The 24,036-nt window shown below is 41.6% G+C and overlaps 1 protein-coding gene across 3 annotated transcripts in view; it reads left to right on the top strand.

Moving 5' to 3' along the window:
• Positions 1-21,701, top strand: part of HEG1 (heart development protein with EGF like domains 1) — a 65,436-nt gene extending 43,735 nt beyond the window's left edge. For all 3 annotated transcript variants that reach the window (XM_081870471.1, XM_081870470.1, XM_081870469.1), the window contains 7 exons: positions 452-612; positions 3,972-4,106; positions 11,473-11,515; positions 11,666-11,703; positions 12,557-12,644; positions 13,941-14,115; positions 15,916-21,701. In XM_081870471.1, coding sequence (XP_081726597.1) covers positions 452-612; positions 3,972-4,106; positions 11,473-11,515; positions 11,666-11,703; positions 12,557-12,644; positions 13,941-14,115; positions 15,916-16,065 — 790 coding nt within the window. In that variant the 3' untranslated portion in view covers positions 16,066-21,701. The remainder of the gene's footprint in view (positions 1-451; positions 613-3,971; positions 4,107-11,472; positions 11,516-11,665; positions 11,704-12,556; positions 12,645-13,940; positions 14,116-15,915) is intronic.
• The last annotated feature ends 2,335 nt before the right edge of the window (positions 21,702-24,036 follow it).

Raw genomic sequence — 24,036 nt, 5'->3', positions numbered from 1 at the left:
CATGGAATTGGTGCAATTTGGCAAAACAAACCCATAACCCTTCCCTGCAGTATGTACATGTTGCTTCCAGCCAGCACAGTCACAGGAATGCACCTACTCTGAAGATTCTTAATGGAATCAGGCATGCCAGATTTTCTAGCATAAATAGCATTGGCTTTATAGTCAGGTGCTTGACATGGTCCAAGTCTTCCCCCAGGCACCTGCAAAAGTGGTAGGAGCTCTGCCTGGAGAAGGGTCAGGTGGGCGCTTTGACTCTAGCAGCCTCTGGAGTGCACTGCCTCCCTGCCTTTTTTATATAAAGCACTGTCGGCACACAGATACTGCCAAGCCAAGACTAGGAAAATGCGTTCATGCTGTGTGTATGATATTTGTACCGTTCTCAAATAAGTGTCGTAGTTCTACAACTGCAGAATGATGGTGCAGACTTTGCATTTTCTTGCTCTTTCCACAGGCAGTCGGGCATCATGCAAGTGTCTGTCCTGAGCACCTTTTCTTTGCTCTCCAACGTCACCCTTTTTGAGGTTGCTAGCACTGTGCGAAGCCACATTCGAGCCTGCAAGGCTTCCACACAGACTTGCCAGTTCATCTCTAAACTTACACTGCTCCACAGAGGTAAAAAGACATGGTTAAACACTGTGCTTTGGGGTTGGTTTTTTTCTTTTTCTTTTTTTTTTAAAGAAAGTTTTCAAAAGAACATTCTGTCTTTTCTTTCTTTCTTTTTCAAAAAAGCTTGCTTTCTTCAAAGCTCTCTTTGAAAAGCTTTGTTTCACTGAAACAGAAAGCCTCTTGAAAGCCTCTATAGGATAAAATAAAGATTTCATTCTCACATGTGTGAGAAGCTTGCCTCCCTACAAAAACATTCTTGTAAGTAAAATATGGTACACACCGTGGGATTATGGTCTTTGTGTACAGGCTTTTCATGTCAGAAGTGCGGCATTGAATCCTGACCACATGGTGCGAACCTGTCAAAATTATGGGGCAACACTTCTCAGAGCCACAGGATGAGAGATGACAGTACAGGTTTTTAAAACAAAACAGTAGTACTACTAATAATATAGATCTTTAAATTGATTAGCTTACCGACAGTTAGATTTTTCAAGGATGCTAATCCTTAGTGGAAAAGAAGGGAAATGATTTTTTTAAAAAAACCTGATCACAGTCAGAACTGGCAAGGGAAATGGTATTTCAGTGTCCAACCCACTAAGGATGCACAGAGGAAACACAAAATAACATAAAACCACAAAGTTAAATTACCAATACAAGAAAATAGGCTCTACCATCACCAGCAACCTTTCCATCAATGACAGCTGGACAAGCATACAGTGGTACCTCGGTTTAATAACAGTCCGGTTGCCGTGCTTGCTTATGCTGCCCCGCTTTGGGCCGTGATGACAGATATTGCTCCTCTTGAGACACTGCAAAATCAATTCCTGCGTCGGCTCCTAATGCTCCCCCTGTGCGTAAGCAACGCAGCCATGCGACTAGAACTGAAGATCGCATCCTTAGAAACTTGCCTGTGGAAGCAAGTCTTCAATTATTGGTTATCATTGTGGCATAGATTACCAAACCACTACCTTGTCCAGTGCTTATGGCGAGATGAATTCTCTAGCCTTTGGACTAGTAGAATCCATGCCAAACTCCTGAGTTATGGAATCTCTCCTTCAGATTCCCTAAAACTAGACCAAATTACTCCTCAAAGACTGTTGGAAATGTAAAGAAAATGAAGGAACATTCTTTCACCTCTGGTGGACATGCCCTAAGGTGAAGGTCTTCTGGGAAATGATATATAATGAGCTGAAAAAGGTATTTAAGTATACCTTCACTAAGAAACCAGAGGCCTTCCTTCTGGGTATTGTCGGCCAGAAGGTGTTAAAGAAGGACCGAACATTCTTTATGTATGCAACAACGGCAGCAAGGATTCTCATCGCAAAAAACTGGAAAACTCAAGATCTACCCACACTGGAAGAGTGGCAGATGCAGCTGATGGACTATATGCAACTGGCCGAGATGACTGGCAGAATCCGTGATCTGGGAGAAGAGAAGATGGAGGAAGACTGGGAGAAATTCAAGATGTATCTACAAAAACATTGTAATTTGGTTGAATGTTAAGAAGGATGCTAGATTATAAAAAAATGGCCACCACTAAATTAGATTTAAATTTGATGATAAGTGAGACTAAAGAAAATATAAAATTTTTTGGAAGAAGTGCTAGATTATATTTGAATGAGTGGACATGAGATTGTAAACAAGTTGATAATTTGTTTGGAAAAAATTTTTAACGATGTAAATGGGAGCGGGAGACGCGAGGGAGTCCAAAGAAGTGATGAAATTGTTGTGATAGAAGTAAGATCGTTTATTATTTGTGCATTTATATTTAAAAACTTTAATAAATATTTATATAAAAAAACAAAACAAATTACTGCTCAAAGACTGATCCGCCAAAGACTGGATGACATCGATCTACAGCGAAATTATATGCTGGGGGGAGGTGTTTGTTCGCCCCAGAACATTGGTATCACTTTAACTTACTGCGTTCCATCATACCTCCCCTCCCTTTCGACTGTTGCCCATAGACTGGCCTTCACCAAAGCGAGGTTCAACGTTTTTCCCTCCAACGTCCTGAGCCATAGATTCTCAAAGGGCCAAGCCCCCGCCACATGCGAATGTGATAAGGAGACGCCAGAGTCGCTCCAGCACATCATGTTCACTTGCCCCCTGTTCAATGTGCCACGGGCAAATTTGTTGGGATCAATCATACAGAAACTAGAGGGTACCCCACCAAAATTCCACCTTGCTCAAATCTTGCAGGATAAGGATACTCATACGACCCTGAATGTGGCTAGGTTCCTGGTCGCTGTCCTTACCCAAAAGCGACGCCAAGTAGCACTACAAGCTAACTAAGGCGTAGTATGCCATTCTATTTTATAGTATTTTATTGTTATAGTGGTGATTTAGCGGCTGTTTTTTTCCCACGTGCACAAGCTGTTATTTATGTGTTGTTTTTACCTGTATGGGCCTATGGCCGTAATAAATATTGTTATTGTTGTAACAGTCCGGTTTAAGAACGATTTGGTTTACAAACTTCACAAAACCGGAAATAGTTTCTTGGTTTGAGAACTTTACCTTGGTCTAAGAACGGAATCTGAACAGTGGAAGGCAGCAGGAGGCCTCATTAAGGAAAGCGTGCCTTGGTTTAAGAACGGATTTGGTTTAAGAATGGACTTCCGGACGGAACGGATTAAGTTCGTAAACCAAGGTACCACTGTATTGAGAAGACATCTGTGGCAATGGCTTGCCTCTTCAAAAGGGTATGGGAGAGTGTGATGCTAATGACCAATACCAAGATAACGGTCTACTAGGCTTCCATGCTGAGCACGCTGCCTTATGGAGGTGAATCATGGCCATTTTACACCCGCCAAGAGTGACGCCTTAATGTCTTCCATATGCATTTATTAGGAAGATTTTAGGCATCACATGGCAGGACAGAGTCTCAGTCAAAGTTGTGCTCTCCCAAGACCACATTCCCAGCACGTTTGCACTTTTGTCTCAGCGACATCTACGCTGGCATAAATTCATGCACAAATAACACAAAACACGATCTAAAAATTACAACCGTAGCTAGTAGTATACACAGCTATTACCAACACACTGGAAATGCTTGGATACTGGATTAGCAAGATCAGCTGGTTAGGTTTTTTGTCATTAAGAGATGAGCAACAGCTGTACAGCCTGGTACCTTAGCAATGGTGGAATTTCAAAAGGGAACAATAAGGGTCAAACAAGTGGTAGGAAACCTGTGGATGGTGTAAACTGTTGTCCGGCAACATTTGGAGGGCCACAGGTTTTCCCCATCCCTCGCTCACAAAATATCTAATTCCAGTCCTGATATCTGTGGAGAAAGAATCCAGTGAAGGTGCACTTTCCCTCTGCCTAGTTAATGACCTTCCCAATGTTCTTTTTTTTTGCAATAGTTGGCGGTCTGTGTAAACACAAAGATCCGGAATGCGACAAAGAAACTTCTGTGTGTGTGGACTTGGACGGCATTGCAGTTTGCAAGTGCCAGGCTGGATACTTCAAATACAACAAACGGGATCATTCCTGCAGAGGTATTATGCATTGTGCAGCTGGATCACTGGGGTTCATCTTTAATCTTTTGGTTCCAGATCAAAGGATATTCCTCAGATCAATGTGATTTCTTGTATTTCTATGCGTGCTAAGCCCTACGAATAAGTATTAAAAGCTTAGGTTTCCTTTACCCAGTGCTCGTTTTTCTACAGTAGAAATTGGGGATATGGTCTTTTGCTTCCTCTCAGTGCAGCAATAATATTATCCTTTTACACAGCATGCTGTGTAAGCCAGAAAGATCCAGTGAAAAGAATAAAAAGGGGGCAGGCCAGGGAGGGGTCTGATATGCCTGTGGCGAAAGTTCAGTTTTTAGAGATGACATAGTGCGGTTATTTCTGTCTCTGTTTTGTCTGATCTCCAAGGGAAGTAAAAAAAAGATAATTGCTTTTTATTCACAGGCTGTTTTGGTGGATCCTTCACAATGTTCCAATTGAGCTGACCCAAAGTGTGAATTGCTTTTTCATCCCGAAAAGCAGATAACACATTTAGAAACATGATCCAGTCGCATTTAATTACCCTATTGGATATCTTTTAGATTGAATCCAGTTCAGTCCAAAATAAAATACTATCCCCACTGCTTGTTCAGGAACTTCTTGCTCCATGCTAACTAAGCCATGTGGATGTAGCCTAGATCCTGTCTAGATTTCAGCAATATGACCTCACTTTTTCTGTTAATGGAAGTAGCCGCTGTGACTTTCCATTAGTCTACACCTCAGACATTAATTAAACATGGAGAGACAGAAGAACTTTGGAAATCTGACATCTGTGCTCGCTCTGAGATAACCCTCATTTTATTTCTGTAGTTCTCTGCAGGCATTCAGTTTGAATTTGCAGAGGCTCAAACATCAAACACGGGTGCTGATTTCCATCTCCTTGGTTCCCTGCACACTCTGGGGGTGCCCCTGACCAATACACCTTCAGCATTAGCCTGAAAGTGTTGCTTTGTTCACACGGAGCATTTCCAACATTGGAATAGGAAACTTCGTCAGTCTGCTTTCATCTATATAATAAGTAAAATTATAAAACAAATCATCATAAAGACAAAAATTAAAAACCTCTTGTAGAATCTCACATTCACTTGTGATTTATCAAATCGGTGAAGGCCAAAACCAAGACAGCACCTTACTATTCCTCTTCCTATGCTCCAAGGCCCCTCAATCCCAAAATAAATTTTACTTTAAAAGATACAGATGCCCCACAATTTCTGGGGAGTATGGTCCCTGGCACTTGGGATGTTGTGCTTCCTTTTCTCTTCCCTAACCAGCTCCTTTCACTTATATCTTTATTCTCTTTCTTCCCCCCATATCCCCCAGCTCCTTTTTCTTCTCTCCATGGCCATCCAGCATCCTTCTGCCCCCATCCCCACCCAATGCCTTTCTCTCTTTGCTCCACAATCATCCAGCTTCCTTCTGTGTTCCACCCCCCGCTCCATTCCCAAGATCATCAAGGCTTCTTCCTCCACCCATCCTCTGAGAGGAATCCTTTCTATGGACACAGGAGTGAATCAACCAATTCACTCACTCATTTGCTGGCAGCAGTCACAAACTGGACAACCTGCAGTTCCACTTGCTCCAGACTACAGCCTCTGAACCTCTCTTGATCAGAGCAGGCCAAAATTAAGTGCAGCAACACCAAGTTTGGTTTAATTTAATTTCTGCAGCACTCTAGATTGGTTGGGAACTCCTACACAAGTGCCCCATTAAGCAACAGCTGTGTCCTTGACCAGCTTTGGGGATACCTACATAAGTAATCCCAGCAAAACTGGGAAATATGGCTGAATTATGGTCCAGGATGCCCTCTTTGTTGGCAATTTTCAGGAGTTCATGGCACTTGGGGAGGAGCCAGAGCTAGATTTCTGAAGTCCTGCCAGGGCAAGCGAGTGAATGAGGAGTGTATGTGATTCTTACACAGGGTCAGGGAACAGTAGAGAGGCTGGCTGGTTGGTGAAGAACAACACACTGCCAACTCTTAATAAGGAGCTTCCCTGCCAAGTTTATAGTGCCATTTGGTTCCAGAGATTTTCTGCATGAAAATCAACCTAAACTTTGGCTGTACTTGTCTAACAGATGCAGATTCACCTGCCTGTTTATCTGTCTTGAGTTCTGGATCTCAAGCGTTCTGTTGATGTGTCCTGCATTTTGAAAATGGTTGTGTTTAGACACGGTGGGTGGCTGGGTTCACTGCACAGCAGGAAAAATATCCAGATGTGTTTCAGTGTTGGGGAAAAAGTGGTTTCTGGCTTTCAGATAATAGCATGTTTTGGAGTTAACGCTTTATACATTCTCAGAGGGGTGGAGGCAAGATGCCAAACCTCCCCCGCCTTCCATCAAGCATAGCAGCAATTTATTTAACTTGCTCATTCCACTGTTCTAAGCTGCTCACTTGAATAGTTGGAGGGGTTCCTTTTATGGATGATGCATCAAGGGCAGGGGCAGAACATCACATAATTGTTTGCCAATAAGGAAACGTGTAGGGCCTAACTTAAAATCACTGTGTGCAAATTGTTTAGCCTTGTGGGCTCCAGCAAAACTTAGCTGGAAAGCTGCAACCGAGTTTCATATTTCACTTTTCCTACCTTCCTTATCTTTATTAAGCTCTATAGACCACATATAAATGCGACCAATAACAATCAAAGAGGATTGTCATCTCCTTGAAAACTAAATACAATCTGAATTTTGGTCCCACTAAATAAATAACAGAATCAATTAATTTATATTATAAAGATGAAATGCAGCATTTAAACAAATAGCATCAAAAGCCCTATATTTGCATAGGAACGACAATGCAGGCTCCACTGCTCACTCCACACTGTTGCTGTACTTGCAGCAGTGCTTCAGGTTTGTTCAGTGGAAGGGGAGAGGAGGAAATCCTCACTACTTGGTAAACGTTTCCTGAACTTTTGCTGTTCCCATTGCAAATGTTCACCCTCCCCCAGTCTTCGGCATGGGTTTGGCCTCATTCCCTTAAACCCCCTGAAGTGTACAGGGATGGGTCTTTGGTTCAGCATTGATTTAAACCAGTTGACTAGCAGAGGTCACTATTAATCCACAGGAATGCCACAGATTAAAGTATTAGAAACAACATAGAAAGCTGCTTTATACCATCAGGCTATTTCTCCATTTATCCCAGCATTGTCTATCCTGAATAGCAGTGGGTCTCTGGGGTCCTAGGGACTGGTTTTTCACGTTACCTGCTAACTGATTATTTTATCCAGAGATGCAAAGGATTCAGCCTGGGACTTTCTGAATGCAAAGCATGCATTCTGCCTCTTTGTTTCCTATGCCTTCTGGGACCTTGTGAATTCTAAATATGTGCCATTAGGCAGAAACAACATGTAAATCTGTAAACCAAAAACAGCCTCTGGAAACTCTAGCTTGTATCCAGTGCTGCTATCCCACCAGAGCAGCAGACTTCACTTTGCACAACAGAACTCCTCTTCATCCTTTTGCCCTGTAGTCTCCTGAGCACCCTCAAAATCTGCTCCGGAGGGTTGGATAACCCTCTGGATCAGATTTTTGAGGGTACACAGGGGAAGGAGAAGGGGAAGTCCCACTGCAAAAGTGGAACTCCCCACTCAGTGTTGAATACGACCCTGATACACTGAGCAAGGGAATAGTGATGATACTTAAACCCTTTGCACTCCAGCCATTAAAAAACAAATTCAATATCACTCCCAGCTGATTTATTTTTTTTTTTTTTTTTTAATAATATTTATTAAAATTTTCCAATTAATTACAAATTAATAAAACATCCAATTTCAAATCTTTTTCCAATTACATCCTTTCAGGACTTCCCCTTCCCTCCCCCCCTTGTATTCCAAATCTCTCAAATGATCTCAACAAGTTCTTCTCCTCAATTCAAACTTGTTATCCTTAACCCAATTTTTTTTTTTAAAAAAAACAACAACATTATTTTCCATTCCCCTAAAATCGGCTTATTCCCACCACGAGTTCCCCACTTTAGAATACCATATAAATGTATATAGCCTAAATAAAACATAGTTTACGCCTTTAAGGATTCCACATTTCCCACCCCCCCTTTTCCCGGTTGCGTTCCCAATGTTCCTCAATGTCCGATATTTCCACGTCTCTCTAAATCATAGTCCTTTGCCAGTCCTCTTTAATTTCGAGTGTCCAATCATGGAAGGATTCTGTCTCAAAGAGAGGCCCATTTTTTCCATCCAGATTTTTATATCCAGGAGTGAAAAACTCCAAATTATAATCCTTAAGCTTGTCAAATCTGGATGTCCCAAATGTCCCCACTTTTGACTTGGTCCAATTCTTGTTATTTTGTTGTTCTTATTGATCAGACTCCTCTTTCTATTTCTTTCTGTCCCTGTTTTCCTGCACAAATGTCCTAATTCCAAAAGTTAGTTCCTTTACAGAGGCTTGTTATTCAGAAACAAAACATTACGTCAAGTTCCTTTCATTCCACAACAGATGATTCCATTGTCTTCTTCGATGTAGTGGCCTCTGTAGTCATAATAATGTTCCATTTCTGCAGTTTCCCAGGAGATAAACAGTTCAGTTCCAATTTCCAGCTAAAACTTGTAATATCCCTCGGCTCCTCTAGGTGGATTGCAAAAACTGAGTTCTCTTCCAGATCGCATCCATTAGCCCTAGTAACTTTGTAATCCTTATTTAAAACAATTTGTATCCAATTTATAACAAATATAACCAGCAAAGTCCTTGTAACATAGTCTCTATCTTATTTTCCGCTTTGACAGCTCTTTGACAGCTGTCAAAACTTGCCTTTCTCCTCTCCAAACTCCGTCATCGATCGCTCCCGGGGTTCCAGGGGGGGTTGTTTTTAAGTCCGAATTCTACTTTCCTCCTCCAGCTCAATCTCATATTCTTCACTCGTGAGGTTAAAAACTTGCCAAAATGATGTTACTCCGATCTTAGTTATCAGATCCTTTGCTTTGATCCTTCTACAATGGAGGGGGTGGCTGACTTCCTTTTTTGCGCCTCCCCCGCTCGCTCCGAAATTTTTAAAATTTTTATCCCTCTTTTTAATCCAAGTTCCAATTACTTACAGGTTGTTCTTTTAGGTCCGAATTTTCAAAGGAAGAAGCCAGCGCTCTCCGCCGAATGGCATGCGGCTTCGCACGGCAGGGATAGCAGAGGACTCAAAACACCACGCTTCTCCCCGGCACCCGATCCGTAGCCTTTAAAAAGGCTCCTTCACGAGTCGGGAGGGCGCTGACGGTGTCAGCCGAGTCTCCATGTCCACGGCCCCCGTGGCCGTGGTTTTTAAGGGTCCCCGCATCGCCGGTGCGGTAGGACCCAGCCCCTGCCGTGCAGGCTCCCTCCGGAGCTCGGAGGGAGTCCGCCATTCGGCGATGGCGCCGACCCGGAAGCCCACTCCCAGCTGATTTAGACTGAGTTCATCTAAAGTAGTTTTTTGGATATCTAAAGTATTCATTTTCTCTCTCTATATATTCTCTGTTACTGAGGTGTTGTCATGGACATTCTTTCTTTTTTTTCCCTCTTCCCCCTGAAAAGGAAAACTTAAGTGTGCCTATATATCATGCAAGGGATGATTATGAATGGGAAAATGGCTACAGTCAAAGAGGTGAAAACTTCCTCTAGGCCTGGGCGATATATCGATATATATGAGGATATATCGGTATGAGGAGCAGACCGTGATGCCAGCTTCATTCAGCAGTACAGTGGTACCTCGGGTTACATATGCTTCAGGTTACAGACTCTGCTAACCCAGAAATAGTACCTCAAGTTAAGAACTTTGCTTCAGGATGAGAACAGAAATCGTGCTCTAGCAGTGCGGTGGCAGCAGGAGGCCCCATTAGCTAAAGTGGTGCTTCAGGTTAAGAATAGTTTCAGGTTAAGAACGGACCTCCGGAATGAATTAAATACTTAACCCGAGGTACCACTGTATATCGCAGGTGAAACCACCATATCTCCCAAGTCCCTCTGCTAGCTGTGTCCGCTGGAGGGAGTCAAAAGTTCCTTCCTCCAGCGGGCGCTGCTAGCAGAGGGACTCAGGAGCGCTGGCAGTTTCACCACCAATATATCACTGAGTGTAATCACCATCCCACTCTGTACTCATACAACAGAGCCACCAATACAGCCTGTTCCTCCCTCTACATCTTTAGACTGCTCGATGGAGGAGTGTGCAGCTGCCCTTGCCTCAGTTGAGCAGTTAAAGGAGCTGGTTTCTGCAAGCCATCTCAGCGGGGGAAGGGGGTCCTCTCCCCAGCTGAGTTGCATGAACAAGCTGTATTGTCCCAGCCTGCAGCCCTGGGGGAAACCATCTCAGCTCTCGAGGTGAGAGCTGGGCAGTTTAACCTGGTGTCTCACAGGCGGAGGCCAATGCATCTTGTTTTTTCAACATCACGGTATATCACCAAACTGCGATGTTTAGCTGGCAATACACCGTGATGTTGAAAAGCTGATACCAGCCCATGCCTCCTCCCCTCCCCACCTTTACCCCTGTTCCTCTGCTCAACACTGCAGTCTGCACAGGCTGCTTTTGGTTAAAGATGTATTTGAGTGAAATGTGGACACTGCTGTAAGTCTTTTAATATGTAGCATTGCTGTGTGTTAAGAGTGACCTCCACTGGCCAGATGGTTTAAATGCATTGAGTTTGCATTGAGTTACTTGCCTAGTATTGTCTTATTTTTATTAATTTATTTGCGCTGTTTGTAATCCACGCTTTTGTGAGAATATATCAAGGGGGTATACAACATAGAAGAATCAAATCAGCAGAATGCATCATAAAAACATTATTAAAAACTTCAATAAAACATAATTCAATGCCAATTGGTGAAAAATAGAAAGTTAATATTTCAAGGTCTTCACTCACTGCTTTCTCTCACTCTTTCTGTATGCTGCTCCACACTACATGGAAAGCCAAATTATGCCTTAGGGAGACTGAATAAATGTGCTGGATTCTTGAGAGGAACTCTCCACCACTCTGTTCCTCCCTGGTTCTCTAAGTTGAGCTGAGCCAAGGTTTGAACCAGGCTTGTGTTAGAACTCCCTCTTCATTAATGTTGGGTCCCATCCACACCACCCTGCCAGCCACTACTGATTGCGCATATTTATTGGCCAGAATATAACAGAATGGTGCAATTGATTCTGGACAATCCAAGATGTGCTTGTGTTGATTGAAAAGCAAATGCTGGCCACACCCAATGGAAACCCACTTTTGAAACTGAGAGGACTTTCAAAAGCAGTTTTTCACAAGTGTTTGCTGTTTAACGTGGGCAGGGATGTAAAATATATATATATTGCACTGAGTTCACCTATAGTAGTTCTTTGGTACCAGCAATTATCTTTTTCTGTCGCTGAGATGTGCTTATGGACATTCTCTTTCTCTTTTAGCTTGTGAAGATGGGTATAAACTTGTGAATGACACTTGTGTGAGGTACAGTAAATTATAGAAATCTGTTTTCTTTGTTTCTCATTCCTTTCCCTCATGCTCATTGCCATCACCAGTCATTAACACATTTTGATCACTTTCACATTGGTTCAATTAACACTTAATTGATTGGAAACTTTTTTCCCCCTGTTTCAGTTGCCCATTTGGATTAGGAGGATTCAACTGTGGGAATCGTGAGTATCTGGTCTAGCAGCTCTAACTCCCAAACTGGTTTTGCTTTTCTTTCAATAAGTTATATGGTCTTTCAACAATAGATTTCCAAAACAGTGTATGACCGAGGCTTTAAAGGCAGTCACTTAATAGCACATCAAAAACCATTAATTTAAAACCAACAGATGTCTAAGCAAGCAGTATTAAGGGAACAGTACAAATAGAGCAGAACAGAAAAAAACATTATCAAACCTAATTTTTAGACATTGTGAAAAAGAGAGCTCACCCTGACCCTGGAAGGAATACAGAGAGGAAGCCATATGAGACTCCTGTCAGAGGCCATTCCAGAGTACTTGGGCCACTGCAAAGAAGGCCCTTCATCTTCTGAAAGCTAACGTGGTGTCAATGTAAAACTGTTGAAAGTTCTTCATTGTCTGGGTGGGAGGATTCATACAGAAGGAGAATTTCTGTGAGGTAATTTGAAGCCAGGCAATTTAGTTCTTTATATGTCAAAACAAAACCAGTACAGCACACTGAATTGAATCCGTAAACCAGCCAGCAATGAGTTCAGACATTTCAAAATATGGAAAATATGTGTATATCAACTAGTACCTGTTAATTGTCTCTGTGTGAGCATTTTCTCATAGGCTAACTAGTTTTTCCAGTTCTGTCAAAGAAGCTAAGCTACATCAGTGAATCTTTATCCCATACCTGATGGTGGCTTTGTAAGCATTCCATGACATAAGAGCACCTCAGAGGTTATAGCTAAGGGAATCTTTACAGGCATCAAGAAGGTGACAGTTTCACATTACTGTCTATACATAAAAGATGAACAATTTTCCATTGAAGCAATATTGTTTCTGTTCTTTGCTTTAGCGTATCAGCTAATCACCATTGTGATCGCAGCAGCTGGAGGGGGACTTCTGCTCATCATGGCGATAGCTCTCATTGTCACATGCTGCCAGTAGGTATCCTACGCCAAGTGCCTGTTTTTAAAATAAAATACTAAATACCCGTCATGGGGAAATTGTTTATCTATTGATTATACTTTCGTTGAACGAAATTGCACCTTTAAAATGTTTATTGTGATTTTGCAAAAATTAATAATGTCCAAATGTTTCAGAGCTGTATATCAACCATATCAAGATAAATGATTTGGCAGATGTCATAAATACTGAAAAGCATAAGTAAGATCTGGCAGAAGCTTCTTTAATTTTTCAAAAGAAAGGGATATTATCGTTATATTTCCCCACCACCACCACCATTTGTCCAAGGAGCATACTAGAGCAGTGTAGTATCTGACTCCCTGCTAAGGATGGAAGAGAAATTTGATGCACTTTGCATTTTAAGGCAAACTTACTTAGTCAGCACTTTCTGAAATGATACGTGAAATGAAACACAGCTATCCTTCAAACAAACTTTCCTCAATTTTGTGATGCAGTTCTCTAGCCAAGTAATGCGTACAAAAATACATACACTAGGGTCAACTGTGCATGTTGTTGTTTAGTCATCTTAGCCATGTTCGACTCTCCGTGACCCCATGAACCAGAGCATGCCTTGGAAACTCTCACTTTCTTCTCAGAGCTTCTCCTTTTTATGTACATGGAGTTTTCTTGGCAAAATACTGGAACGGTTTGCCAGTTCCTTCTCCAGCTGGATCACATTTAGTCTAACCTCTCGGCTATGACCTGTCCGTCTTGGGTGGCCCTGCACGGCATAGCTCATAGCTTCTTTGACTTATTCAAGCCCCTTCGCCACAGCAAGGCAGTGATCCATGAAGGGGTCAACTGTGCATAGAAATGCATATATCCGTGAAAATAACATGCAAAATGTGTTTATATGCAATGAAATGGCTTTGCAAAAATGAGTATATTAGGCCACATTTCATACCAAAAAATATGAGAAATTTGCAGTAAAACTATGGTTTTTCATGAGGTGTTTTTTTAAAAAAAATCAAACATATGTGGAAACATATTCTGCATACCCCTATTCCCCACCCCAGTCATAATTGTGTTTTCACAACACCCCTGTAAGCAAGGCTGTGCAGAAAGAGAGAGCAACTGGCCCAAGGACATTCAATGACCTTCATGGCTGGTTCAGTGATGATTTGCATTCGCGTCTACCTCATCCAAGTTCAACCACTATTCCACACTGGCTCTCTTATGGTTATGAAAAAGATGCATGGGAGTTTTATAGCTATCTCCTGTCCTTTTCATATGGTTTGCATATAAATGTTTCTTTCTTTCTTTCTTTATCCCAGGAAGAATAAAAATGACATAAGCAAACTCATCTTCAAAAGTGGAGATTTCCAGATGTCGCCATATGCTGAGTATCCCAAAAACCCTCGAGCTCAAGACTGGGGGAGAGAAACCATTGAAATGCAAGAGAATGGGAGCACTAAAAACCTACTACAGATGACAGATGTTTACTATATGGTAACTAATCCTCAGCTTGTACATGTGCGTTTTAACAGAAGTCCAAAGGTTATATACTCAGTGATATATAACCAAGGTTACAGTAAAGATAATTGGTTTTGAGCAGGGGCTGTTGTGCAGTCAGTGTATGTTCCTGCAGGCCTCATATGCTGATCTTGCCATGGAAGGTTTAAGCTAAATGAGAACTTTATTGTCTCTCTCCATAAAGAACAGAACAGACCCAGGAAATGTTCGACTTCACCTAGCTCCAGTTAAGTCCATTGCCACCTAGTGGCAAAACTATGTCTATGCATTCAGATAGTCCAGCCTTCTACAGACTGCCACAATTAGAGCATACAGCCGCTATAGCATCATAATAGTACATGAATTATGATGTAACAATTCCCATAACATCCAACAGTGATGTCTTTATCTCCCCAGTATGACAGATTACTAAAATCTTGGCCTTGGGGAGGGCCAGGAATATTGTTCATTACCTTCATAGCCTCCCCTTTGCCCAATAAATTAATGGAATCCACCCCTCTCTAGCTAAGTTATGCTGAGAGAGAATGATTATCCCAAGTTCATCAAATGAGCTTCATTGCTGGGTGGAAATTTGTATCCAGGTCTCCTTCATCTTCATCCTATAATCTCTGGGATTAGCAGCCATATGACAATGATAGCAGCATACTGTATCTCCTACATCATTGATTCCTACCTGGCTGTGCTTCACCCAAAATAGCTGCCCTGGAGGTGTTCCCCATAATATCTACATGTGCATCGGAGTACAAAACAAATGTGCTGTATTTTCTATGTACTCATTGGTCTGGGTTGCAATGGCTATGATTTGTTCATGCCAGTAACAGCTTGTGGGAGAAGCTTGCTTTCCAGTATGCTAAGGAAGTATTAGGCAGCAATATATTTTCCTAGGTTGCATCTGATTGGTATAATTCTATTTCCAAAGCTTTGGCATTCCAGATTTTTGGTTTGAAAGAGAATGAGAAATAAAAGTGAAAAGAGAGATTCAGAGATATTACTGTGTTTACCTTTGTCATGCATGGTGGCAGTATATAGACATAATAATAGTAACTGCTTCTATGTTCTGTTTTTTGTTTTAATTTCATGGTAATGTTGTTTACACACACACACACACACACACACACACACATATATATATATATATGTATATAATTATATACCACAATTCCATCGAAAATTTCAAAGCAGTGCATTATATACATAAAACCCAAACAGATCACCAGCTATTATTTTTTCTTCAGTTGTCTTCATGAGCCTGGTGGCCTAGAATGCTCAAACAATTATTACTGAACACATCTGCTTAATCTCTATCAGAAGAGCATATTATCTATTGGAAGCATTTGTACCTTCATGTATTATTATTAAAATCCCACAAAGGATAAGTGCTGACTGTTGAACCGTTTTTTGTTCTGTTTTTTGTTTTAATTTCATGGTAATGTTGTTTACACACACACACACACACACACACACATATATATATATATATGTATATAATTATATACCACAATTCCATCGAAAATTTCAAAGCAGTGCATTATATACATAAAACCCAAACAGATCACCAGCTATTATTTTTTCTTCAGTTGTCTTCATGAGCCTGGTGGCCTAGAATGCTCAAACAATTATTACTGAACACATCTGCTTAATCTCTATCAGAAGAGCATATTATCTATTGGAAGCATTTGTACCTTCATGTATTATTATTAAAATCCCACAAAGGATAAGTGCTGACTGTTGAACTGTTTTTTCCTTCCTTTCTCTGTCCATGTCTTATCCTTCTAGACAACCAACCCAAGGAACCCTGAACTAGAAAGAAACGGGCTGTACCCACCTTACACAGGTCTTCCGGGATCCCGACACTCCTGCATCTACCCTGGCCAATACAATCCTTCCTTTGTTAGTGATGACAGCAGAAGAAGAGATTACTTTTAATGGAGTTGCAGGAGAGAGGTGGGAAAGTAAATGGAACACCGGCCATTGCCTGCTAATTGTTTTCTGGGTACACTAATTATACAGCTCAGATGCTGGCATAGTTTGTATACAGAAAGGAAACTTTGAACCCTTGGAGGATACTGAACAGGGTTGTCCGAAAGGAGCCATTTGTAGCTGCTGTTGAACAGCAATGGGAAGGCAGGTGTAAAGAGCAAGTCAGCACACAGGCCTGTCTAAGAGGCAAGGGAGAAACTTAAAGGAGTTCCCGTGTGTACATTCTGCATCTTTTCCTTATCACTAATTGTGTCACATAATGTGAATTTGATAGTAGATCACTAAAGCAAAGCTAACAAACACTGTGGATGACACTCTAAATCTAACGCCAGTAAAGTGTGTTGTGTTTACAGTTAACAACTAGTGCTGTGTTTGTGTTGCCCACGTTTTATGCAAAGCTGCGTTGAGTGGATTTTATGGAAAGAACCATTTCTCTGTCACCAGGTATCTATTAATGGGTACTGATGAGATAGTCACAGAATGCCGGGGATGTGTATGGGAATGTGGCCTAAGGATGGGGGTTCTATGTGTAATGTGCAAAGTTCAGGGTCCTTTTTCTTTTCTTTGGATAATGCATCTTCTTATTTCCTGTCTTGTCATTCAGTTGTGTATTGACTCAGTTGCAATGGTGCTTGTTCCTGCCCTCTGTTTGAATTTATTATTGACCATTGTCTCATGAACAGTAATCATTGCCCCATGCCCATGCCTTCTCCAGCCATGAATTTTTTCTTCCTCCATGAACTCTTAGTGAATTGATTATGTATGGTGGTCTCATACTATAGAAGCACGTGTGTGTGTGTGTGTGTGTGTGTGTACCCAAATGGTGGGTGAGGATTTCCCACAGTAAAAATGGGGGTGTGGGGGTGTTTTATGATATTCAGGTTTACAGTATCTGAAATTTGAGCTCAGAAAATAAAATCCTGAAATCATCAGATCAAGAAGAAGAAAAGTGATAGGAATCTGAAACTCTGGCTGAGAATACCTGAAGTGCCACAACATGTGCCCCCAAATTTGGTTGGGATGCTTGTTGAATTTCACAGGCAGCTGACTGTTCACTTTTAGTTTAGCTAGGCTGATCACCGTGATATGAGACCAACAAACTGTGCTTGTTCAGTTTACTGCTGCTACCAGACTAAACCCCACAAGAGGTTGAGCTAATAGAGCTGGTTTAAATGGCATACAGCCAGCTTACCAACTCAAATTTTCCCTCTCGTTAACTCATTGTCCTTTCCTAGCACTTAAACCAGGATTCCAAGTCACTTGTAAATTGTGGTTTGCCCCAGAACCACATTCTTCCATATGGGAAAAGGAGTCTCATACTAGAATGCCCTTTTGTGGTGTCTTGAGTTGTAACCCAAGACATATTCTCATTTATTTATTTTTGTCGTTTTCAAAATGTCCATCCCTTTGCTGCTGAAGAAAAGTGTGCTTTTGCCTCTTTCTTCCTCCCATCCACATAACCAGGGACCTGGTGTTCACCCACTGCAACACTAAATAGCTCACCTCCCATAGTTATTTATTTTAGGATTTCCCAATCCCTGGCAACACATTTCCCCACCTGCAAGGCTAGCCCTGACCCATTCCATATCGTGGAGATAAGATATAGTACGGAAGATGGCTTAACTTTTTTGCAGGTAGCCATGGGAGAAAGCAACCAGGAAACATTTTAAGTGGGATTGTCATCATATGTAGCTGAACCTAGACCCAAGTTCTCTTCATAGTGCAAAACAACTTTTGCTCTCTGAATGTTCTAAAGAAGGTGTGGTTTTATGAGAAAAGAGGACTTTGTACAGTGTGCAGGAAGCTGCAGGGCGGCTGAGTGGTGACGCTTGCAGCTTAATCATGAAGGATTTGGAGGCAGTGATTAATAGTGAGAGACCTAGACTGCAGAGCAGCATGTGATTGTTTCAGATTGGGTGAGTGGGGGAAGATTCGGTCAGGCCAGAGGTGTTTCTTGTCCTGCACTCCTGTATCCCATAGCAACCACTTCAAAATTGTGAAAAAGGATGCACTTCACCAGAAGGTGCAGAAAAAGAAGGAAATAATCCAAGGATGTGGGAGAGAAAGGAAGGCATGAGAAAGTGGGAGAGACATACGCTGTCTGTGTACCACTTCTGAATACATAGGCTAATTGCCAGTGATAAAACTACCCTCTGTGACCATGTTATCTTATGAATTAAGTTCAGTTGTAACTATAGTCCATGACATTTTCGAGGCTCCAACCTCAGATTTCATTAGTCATAGAATAGGCTAAGCTACCATTCTGTATAACGGCTAAATTCACACGCTTAACTACAGCAACCACTTCTGCAAGCAGAAAAGGACCGGGGGAAATATCATGAGTAGTCTAGTTCCTCTTGCTCTAGCTGTACCTATTCTGCTTTTTGAAATTATTTGGGAACAATATTTCTATTTTTAAAAAACAGATCATCTGTGTTCAGGTCACTTTACTGCTTTCTGTATTGCAAATTGCTTCAGGGTGTACTTTGTACTGTAAAAAGCCCCCCCCCCCCCAATGTAAAATTAATCATCAGGTGTTTTCCACAGACTGATCTTGCATTGCCACACAAGGAAGACGGATGCGAAAGGGAGTTTGTTCACCTTAATCTGGCAAGGATGATTCACGTGTGGGGTGAAAGAAAAGGCGGGGGAGCTATACCCAGATGGTCACTGCAGTCCAGCTATAACAGAGCTGATACTGCGAGCCATCTGGTTGGCGGGTGTGTACACAGAAATCTAGATGAAGCAGCACATGTTCAGCCATATTCCCTCCATGGGAGGAATCTTTGGATCAGGACCTTTGGTTTGGATGGCAAAGGAAATCACCCATAACTATGCCCACTTTTATGGAAAGGTGTAGTTGACAAAACAGTTGCCAAACACCCGTAAGAACTTTCAACGCTTTCTGTCATAATCTTATATTACAGGCCTCGTCCAAGCATCCCTTTAAACCAGAGTTTAAACTATGGTTTAAAGTGAGCACTTGTGGCGCTCCACCACTACTATTTACTTTCCCACTTGGAGGAGGAAACACCATGGAGGACGGCTTCCCATTAAGTGCCAACAAGCACTTGTGTATTGTTTCTTTCCTACCTAACCAGCCACAAGTTTATTTGTTATTTATTTTATTTATTTACCCTATTTATGGATTGCCCTTCACCCAAAGGCCCCAGGGCAGGACTACACAGAATTGAAACCGAAATTAGTAATAATAAAGCCTGAAAACTTAAATCCCATACAAATAAAACAGCAGCGTCAATTAAAATCCAACCCCAGTGTACCTGACCCTTCCCTAAAATCCTGAGAAAGCCCAGCGATGAAGTGACAACAATGTGGTGGTGAGGCAGGCTTCAGAGGGGAGATCGCTCCAAAGGAACGTGGCTACCCCTGAGAAGGCCCAACTATGGGTCCCCACCTTATGAAAAAAGATATGGAAAGAGACATTATTTTAGATACTTGGGACGCAGATCTTTAAGGGCTTTAATTACTAATACAGGCACCTTAACTATGGCCTGGAAGATTTGTAGTTGTTTCAAAATTGGTGTCCTGTATGAGCTTTTCCAGATACCTACTGGCAGTCTAGCTGCTGCAATTTGCATTAGTTGTTGTTTCTGGCCCATTTTGAAGGGCAGCCCCACATAGTTCAACCAGTTATGCACACCAGGACATACATAACTGTGGCCAAGCTATCTCTGTCCAGAAATAATTGTAATTGGTGCACCAGCCAAAACTGGGCATGGGCATTCCTACCTCTGAGGTCAGGTGGACCTCAAGGGATACAGCTTTGTTATTAGCTTACCATCACGAGGGCTGGGTTGCATGTAGCAGGAAGCAAGCCTCTGGTTTGTTTTCCCTTTGAGTGGAAGACAAGGAGTGGCAGTGGAGCACCTAATGACATTTAACTTTATTTTAACTATGATTTAATGTGACTTGCAAACCAGCCCACAGACTAGCTGAATAATCATTACCTCAGCTAAAGGAACTCTGGGAGTTGTAGTTCTGTTCACAGAAGTGGGAATTTCTTATGAGAGAGCGAATTCTCAGTACTCTCAACAAATTACAGTTCCTAAGATCCTTTAGGGTCAAACTTGCTGTGGATTCAAAAGTGAATAATAAAGTGTCCTTGGTGGAAGCTCTGCAGAATCCCACTGTGATGCCACATAGAAGAAGCAACAAGAAGAGGAACAGTATAAAGGGGAGTTCAAAACATTTATTTGTTTAGTAGAAATGAATGAGTATTTCTTAGTTACTAATTGGAAAATCAGTTATGCTAATATTTTATTATATTTGGTGACAGTGAGATACTGAAATCTGTGTACAATGGGGGAAAGCCTGCAATATTTTGACACTACAGTATTTTGCAGAAATAATCAAGATTATGAGCCTATGCAGTTATGGGACTGAAGTCCCATTGGACCTAGTGGGATAGAGGCTTAAGTTTGCAGTAAAAAACAGTCATGGGTTTGGGATTCTTGTTCAGATATAACAGTGCAACCCTACCCATATCGACTCAGAAGTAAGTCCTATTGAATTAAGTAGAGCTTACTGCCAGGTCGTGGGGTTAGGATTGCAGCACAATGGAGCAGTCCAACCTCCCTTTGTGCTGGGCTGGTGGCTGGACTGGGCGGAAGTGTCCTTCCTCTGGCCTCCTGCTGGATGCCACCTTCAGAGCTCCTCTTCTGCCGGCCAGCAACATCCTCACCACCACCAGCCTGCACAAAGCCCCAAACTGGACTTTTGGGGGGAGGGCGGAGCTGAGCCAGCCTGAGATGCTGCCCCAGCACCTGCCATCCTCACCACTGTGTGCAGCAGGACTGCAGCTGAGGAGGTGGGCTCTGCTATTCCATAAAGCTCTGCCAGGATGGAGGTGGGGGGGGGATGCAGAGAGTTGGAATGTTCCCTAAATTATTATTGAGACCTCGTGGTCAGTTGTTTCATAGGAAGGCCTATGGAATGTTGCACAAACTTTAGAAAGCTTACAACATTTATTAGAGAGTTCTATCTCTGCTATATCATTCTGTCCAATGTTGGGAGGAAAATGATCTTACAACAACCAATATATTATATTTCTTTACAGTGTTGTTGGTTGTTAAATGAAATCTGCTAAGGTTTTTGTTTTGTTTTGTTTTGCTTTGCTTTTCTTTGCTTTCTTCCATTAAAACAACAACAACTAAATTTGGCAGGACTGCAAAATAGGAAGCCACTCTCATCTTTACCAGTCAAAAATGTATGTGATGTCTAATATCTCTTTCAGACAAGATGGATAAAGCCTTGTTTGTGTGTCTTCATAATGACTCTGAATGTACCGTCAGTTTGACTTGCAATTGTCTATTGTACTTTGTTCTGGATTTCAGCTTTGCATACCTGTGAACATAACTTCTGAGATGTTTTGTTTATTTTATGTTTCCAACAGAGTGTTATTTAAAGGTGTATCTTATTTGCAGCCTCCACTAATTATACAGTACTGTAGTTCCAAAGTATAAAGTATAAAGTTTGGATTATTTTTATACCAGCATCCAAATATTTGATTTCTGGCGTTCTAGTCAGTGTAATAAAATGATACAATAAAAGTATTAATAATATTCTGAACCTGAGTTTTTATTGGTACATTCAAACAAGACAGCATCCGCATCTCAGTTTGCATATGGAGAAAAGTTAAATAAGACGCTTCTCAAAAGTCTCCACTGAAAGGTTTGATAGGTAATGGCTATAACAGGTTTTTCTCTACCTCAATATTCTAGGGCTCCTGAAAAGGCAGGGGAGGAGATCGTATTTCAATAAGCAGGTGCATTCTGGTTATAAAAGTTGGCAAATCTACTGTAGCTGTAAAATCCATATTTGAAAAGTATATTATACATTCAGAAAATGAGAACAGGTGCTTTTTTCATAAACCTTACAGAAAAAAATGGGGGGGGGGGCAGCCCATCCAAAAAAAATATATTGAGGGGACCCAAAGTGCCTTGGCCCCCAGGAGCCTGAGCCCATGATCAGAACTCGTCTTCCAGATCATTCTGAGCTGAGGCTGCACACAGTGGTTTACTAGCTTCTTATAGCCTAGGACAACGACATAAGGCATAATTAGACAGGCTTACATTCCTGTTCTATTAAATCCAGTAGAAAAAAAATGCACTCATTACAGTGGGATTTAGGTGCACCTGTTTTCTGCTGGCTTCTTCAGGGAAGATAGCCTGTCCACGCTCAAGTTGTATTAAAGTTTTATCAAAAATAATTGATCACGTGAGATGCAACTATCTGATTTATTTATATCTATATTTTTGTTATATAATCATTTTTGTTGACAGTAGGTCTATTGCAACCATGGCTCTTCAATAGGAATAATTTATTGAAAGAAGATTTAAATCTTTCCTTTCTTTATGAAGTTCAAACCTGCTTGCAAAACAGTAAAATACAACACTATATGAAGCAAACCACCACAAAACAGTAAGAAGCATAATAAAGCATACCTCAGTGTGCTTTATAAGTCAAGTGACTGCCTCTTATTTTGCTGTTATGAATTGTGGTGTTTTATTGTTTGCATTTGCTGTGGATCATTTTATTCTTGCCCATTGTTCTCTCTGCCTCAGAATTTGACTGGGTGAGGGGCAGTTTAGAAATATTTTAAATAATAGGTAAAGCATAATAAAAAGACAATGCGAAAAGAACAAACACAAAGGGTTGTGTGTAGTTACAGTAGGCAATAAATTAAAAACTAGTTTCCCAGCCTCTAAAGATCTTAATCTTTATTAAGTTCCTGGCCTTGGAAGTGGAAAGACAAAATGCAGGAAGCAAAACCAACCTCTCTTGGCAGGGAAGTTTTAAAGTCCAGGGGTGTCAATGAACAATGCTCCACCAGAGCAAAATGGAGGATGCAATATCTATGCAAAAGCAGCAGGTAGGAGGAGAAGGTGTTAAAGTCATCTTTGTACATAACCTTCTCTCTCCCAGCCCATCCTCACTAGTCACTTCTCCGCAGCAGTTTCTCCTGAATACCCCGACCCATCTTTTGGTTGCAAACACAAACCTTTGCCAACCTGGTGCTCTCCTGATGGTTGAACAACTTCTGCCAGTCCCAGCCAGTACGCTTGCAAGGCTTTCAGGTGAGCAAAGGTTGGTCTATGACAATAGTGTCAATATACGGTGGTACCTCAGGTTACATACGCTTCAGGTTACAGACTCCGCTAACCCAGAAATAGTGCTTCAGGTTAAGAACTTTGCTTCAGGATGAGAACAGAAATCGTGCTCCGACGGTGCGGCGGCAGCAGGAGGCCCCATTAGCTAAAGTGGTGCTTCAGGTTAAGAACAGTTTCAGGTTAAGAACGGACTTCCGGAAGGAATTAAGTATTTAACCCGAGGTACCACTGTAATATTGCAAATAAATGGAGCACCTAATTCCAGGGCAGTTCATCTTGAGTTCAAGGTCCTAGGTAGTACAAGGAAACAAAACCAATACTTGGATAGCTGCAAAAAATAGTAGAGCTTAGTTTCATAGCAATAAACACCTGCTCCAGTCTGTGAAAGCTTAACCTGGAGATAAAAAACCTGGACTTTAACCACCAGGAAATAATTTGCACGAGAGGCAACATATGGATCAGTGCACAGTTTTTTAGGATGTTCATCCGGATTTGAAATTTGTTGCAACTTTAAATTCTTGTTTTACATAGGAGGATGGTTATGAAACAAAATGACCAAGACTTTGGCAAAATCTTTAGAGAAGTGCTTCCAGGCACAACCCCTGATATCCTGAGTCCCTTATGCACCCCATAGCACATTCATCTTAGTGGATAGGCACTTCTGACCCATATGGACCTGCTTCCTTCACTGAAATGGATGGGAGAGCCCTTGGAGGTCGAGAAGCAACAAATGTGCACCAGAATTTCTGCACCAGTGAGGAATTTCTTTTACAAGAAGACATGTGTT

This window comes from Podarcis erhardii, assembly GCF_964252035.2.
Source record: "Podarcis erhardii genome assembly, chromosome: 1".
NCBI lineage: Eukaryota > Metazoa > Chordata > Lepidosauria > Squamata > Lacertidae > Podarcis > Podarcis erhardii.
This window is presented reverse-complemented; position numbering and strand designations above follow the sequence as displayed.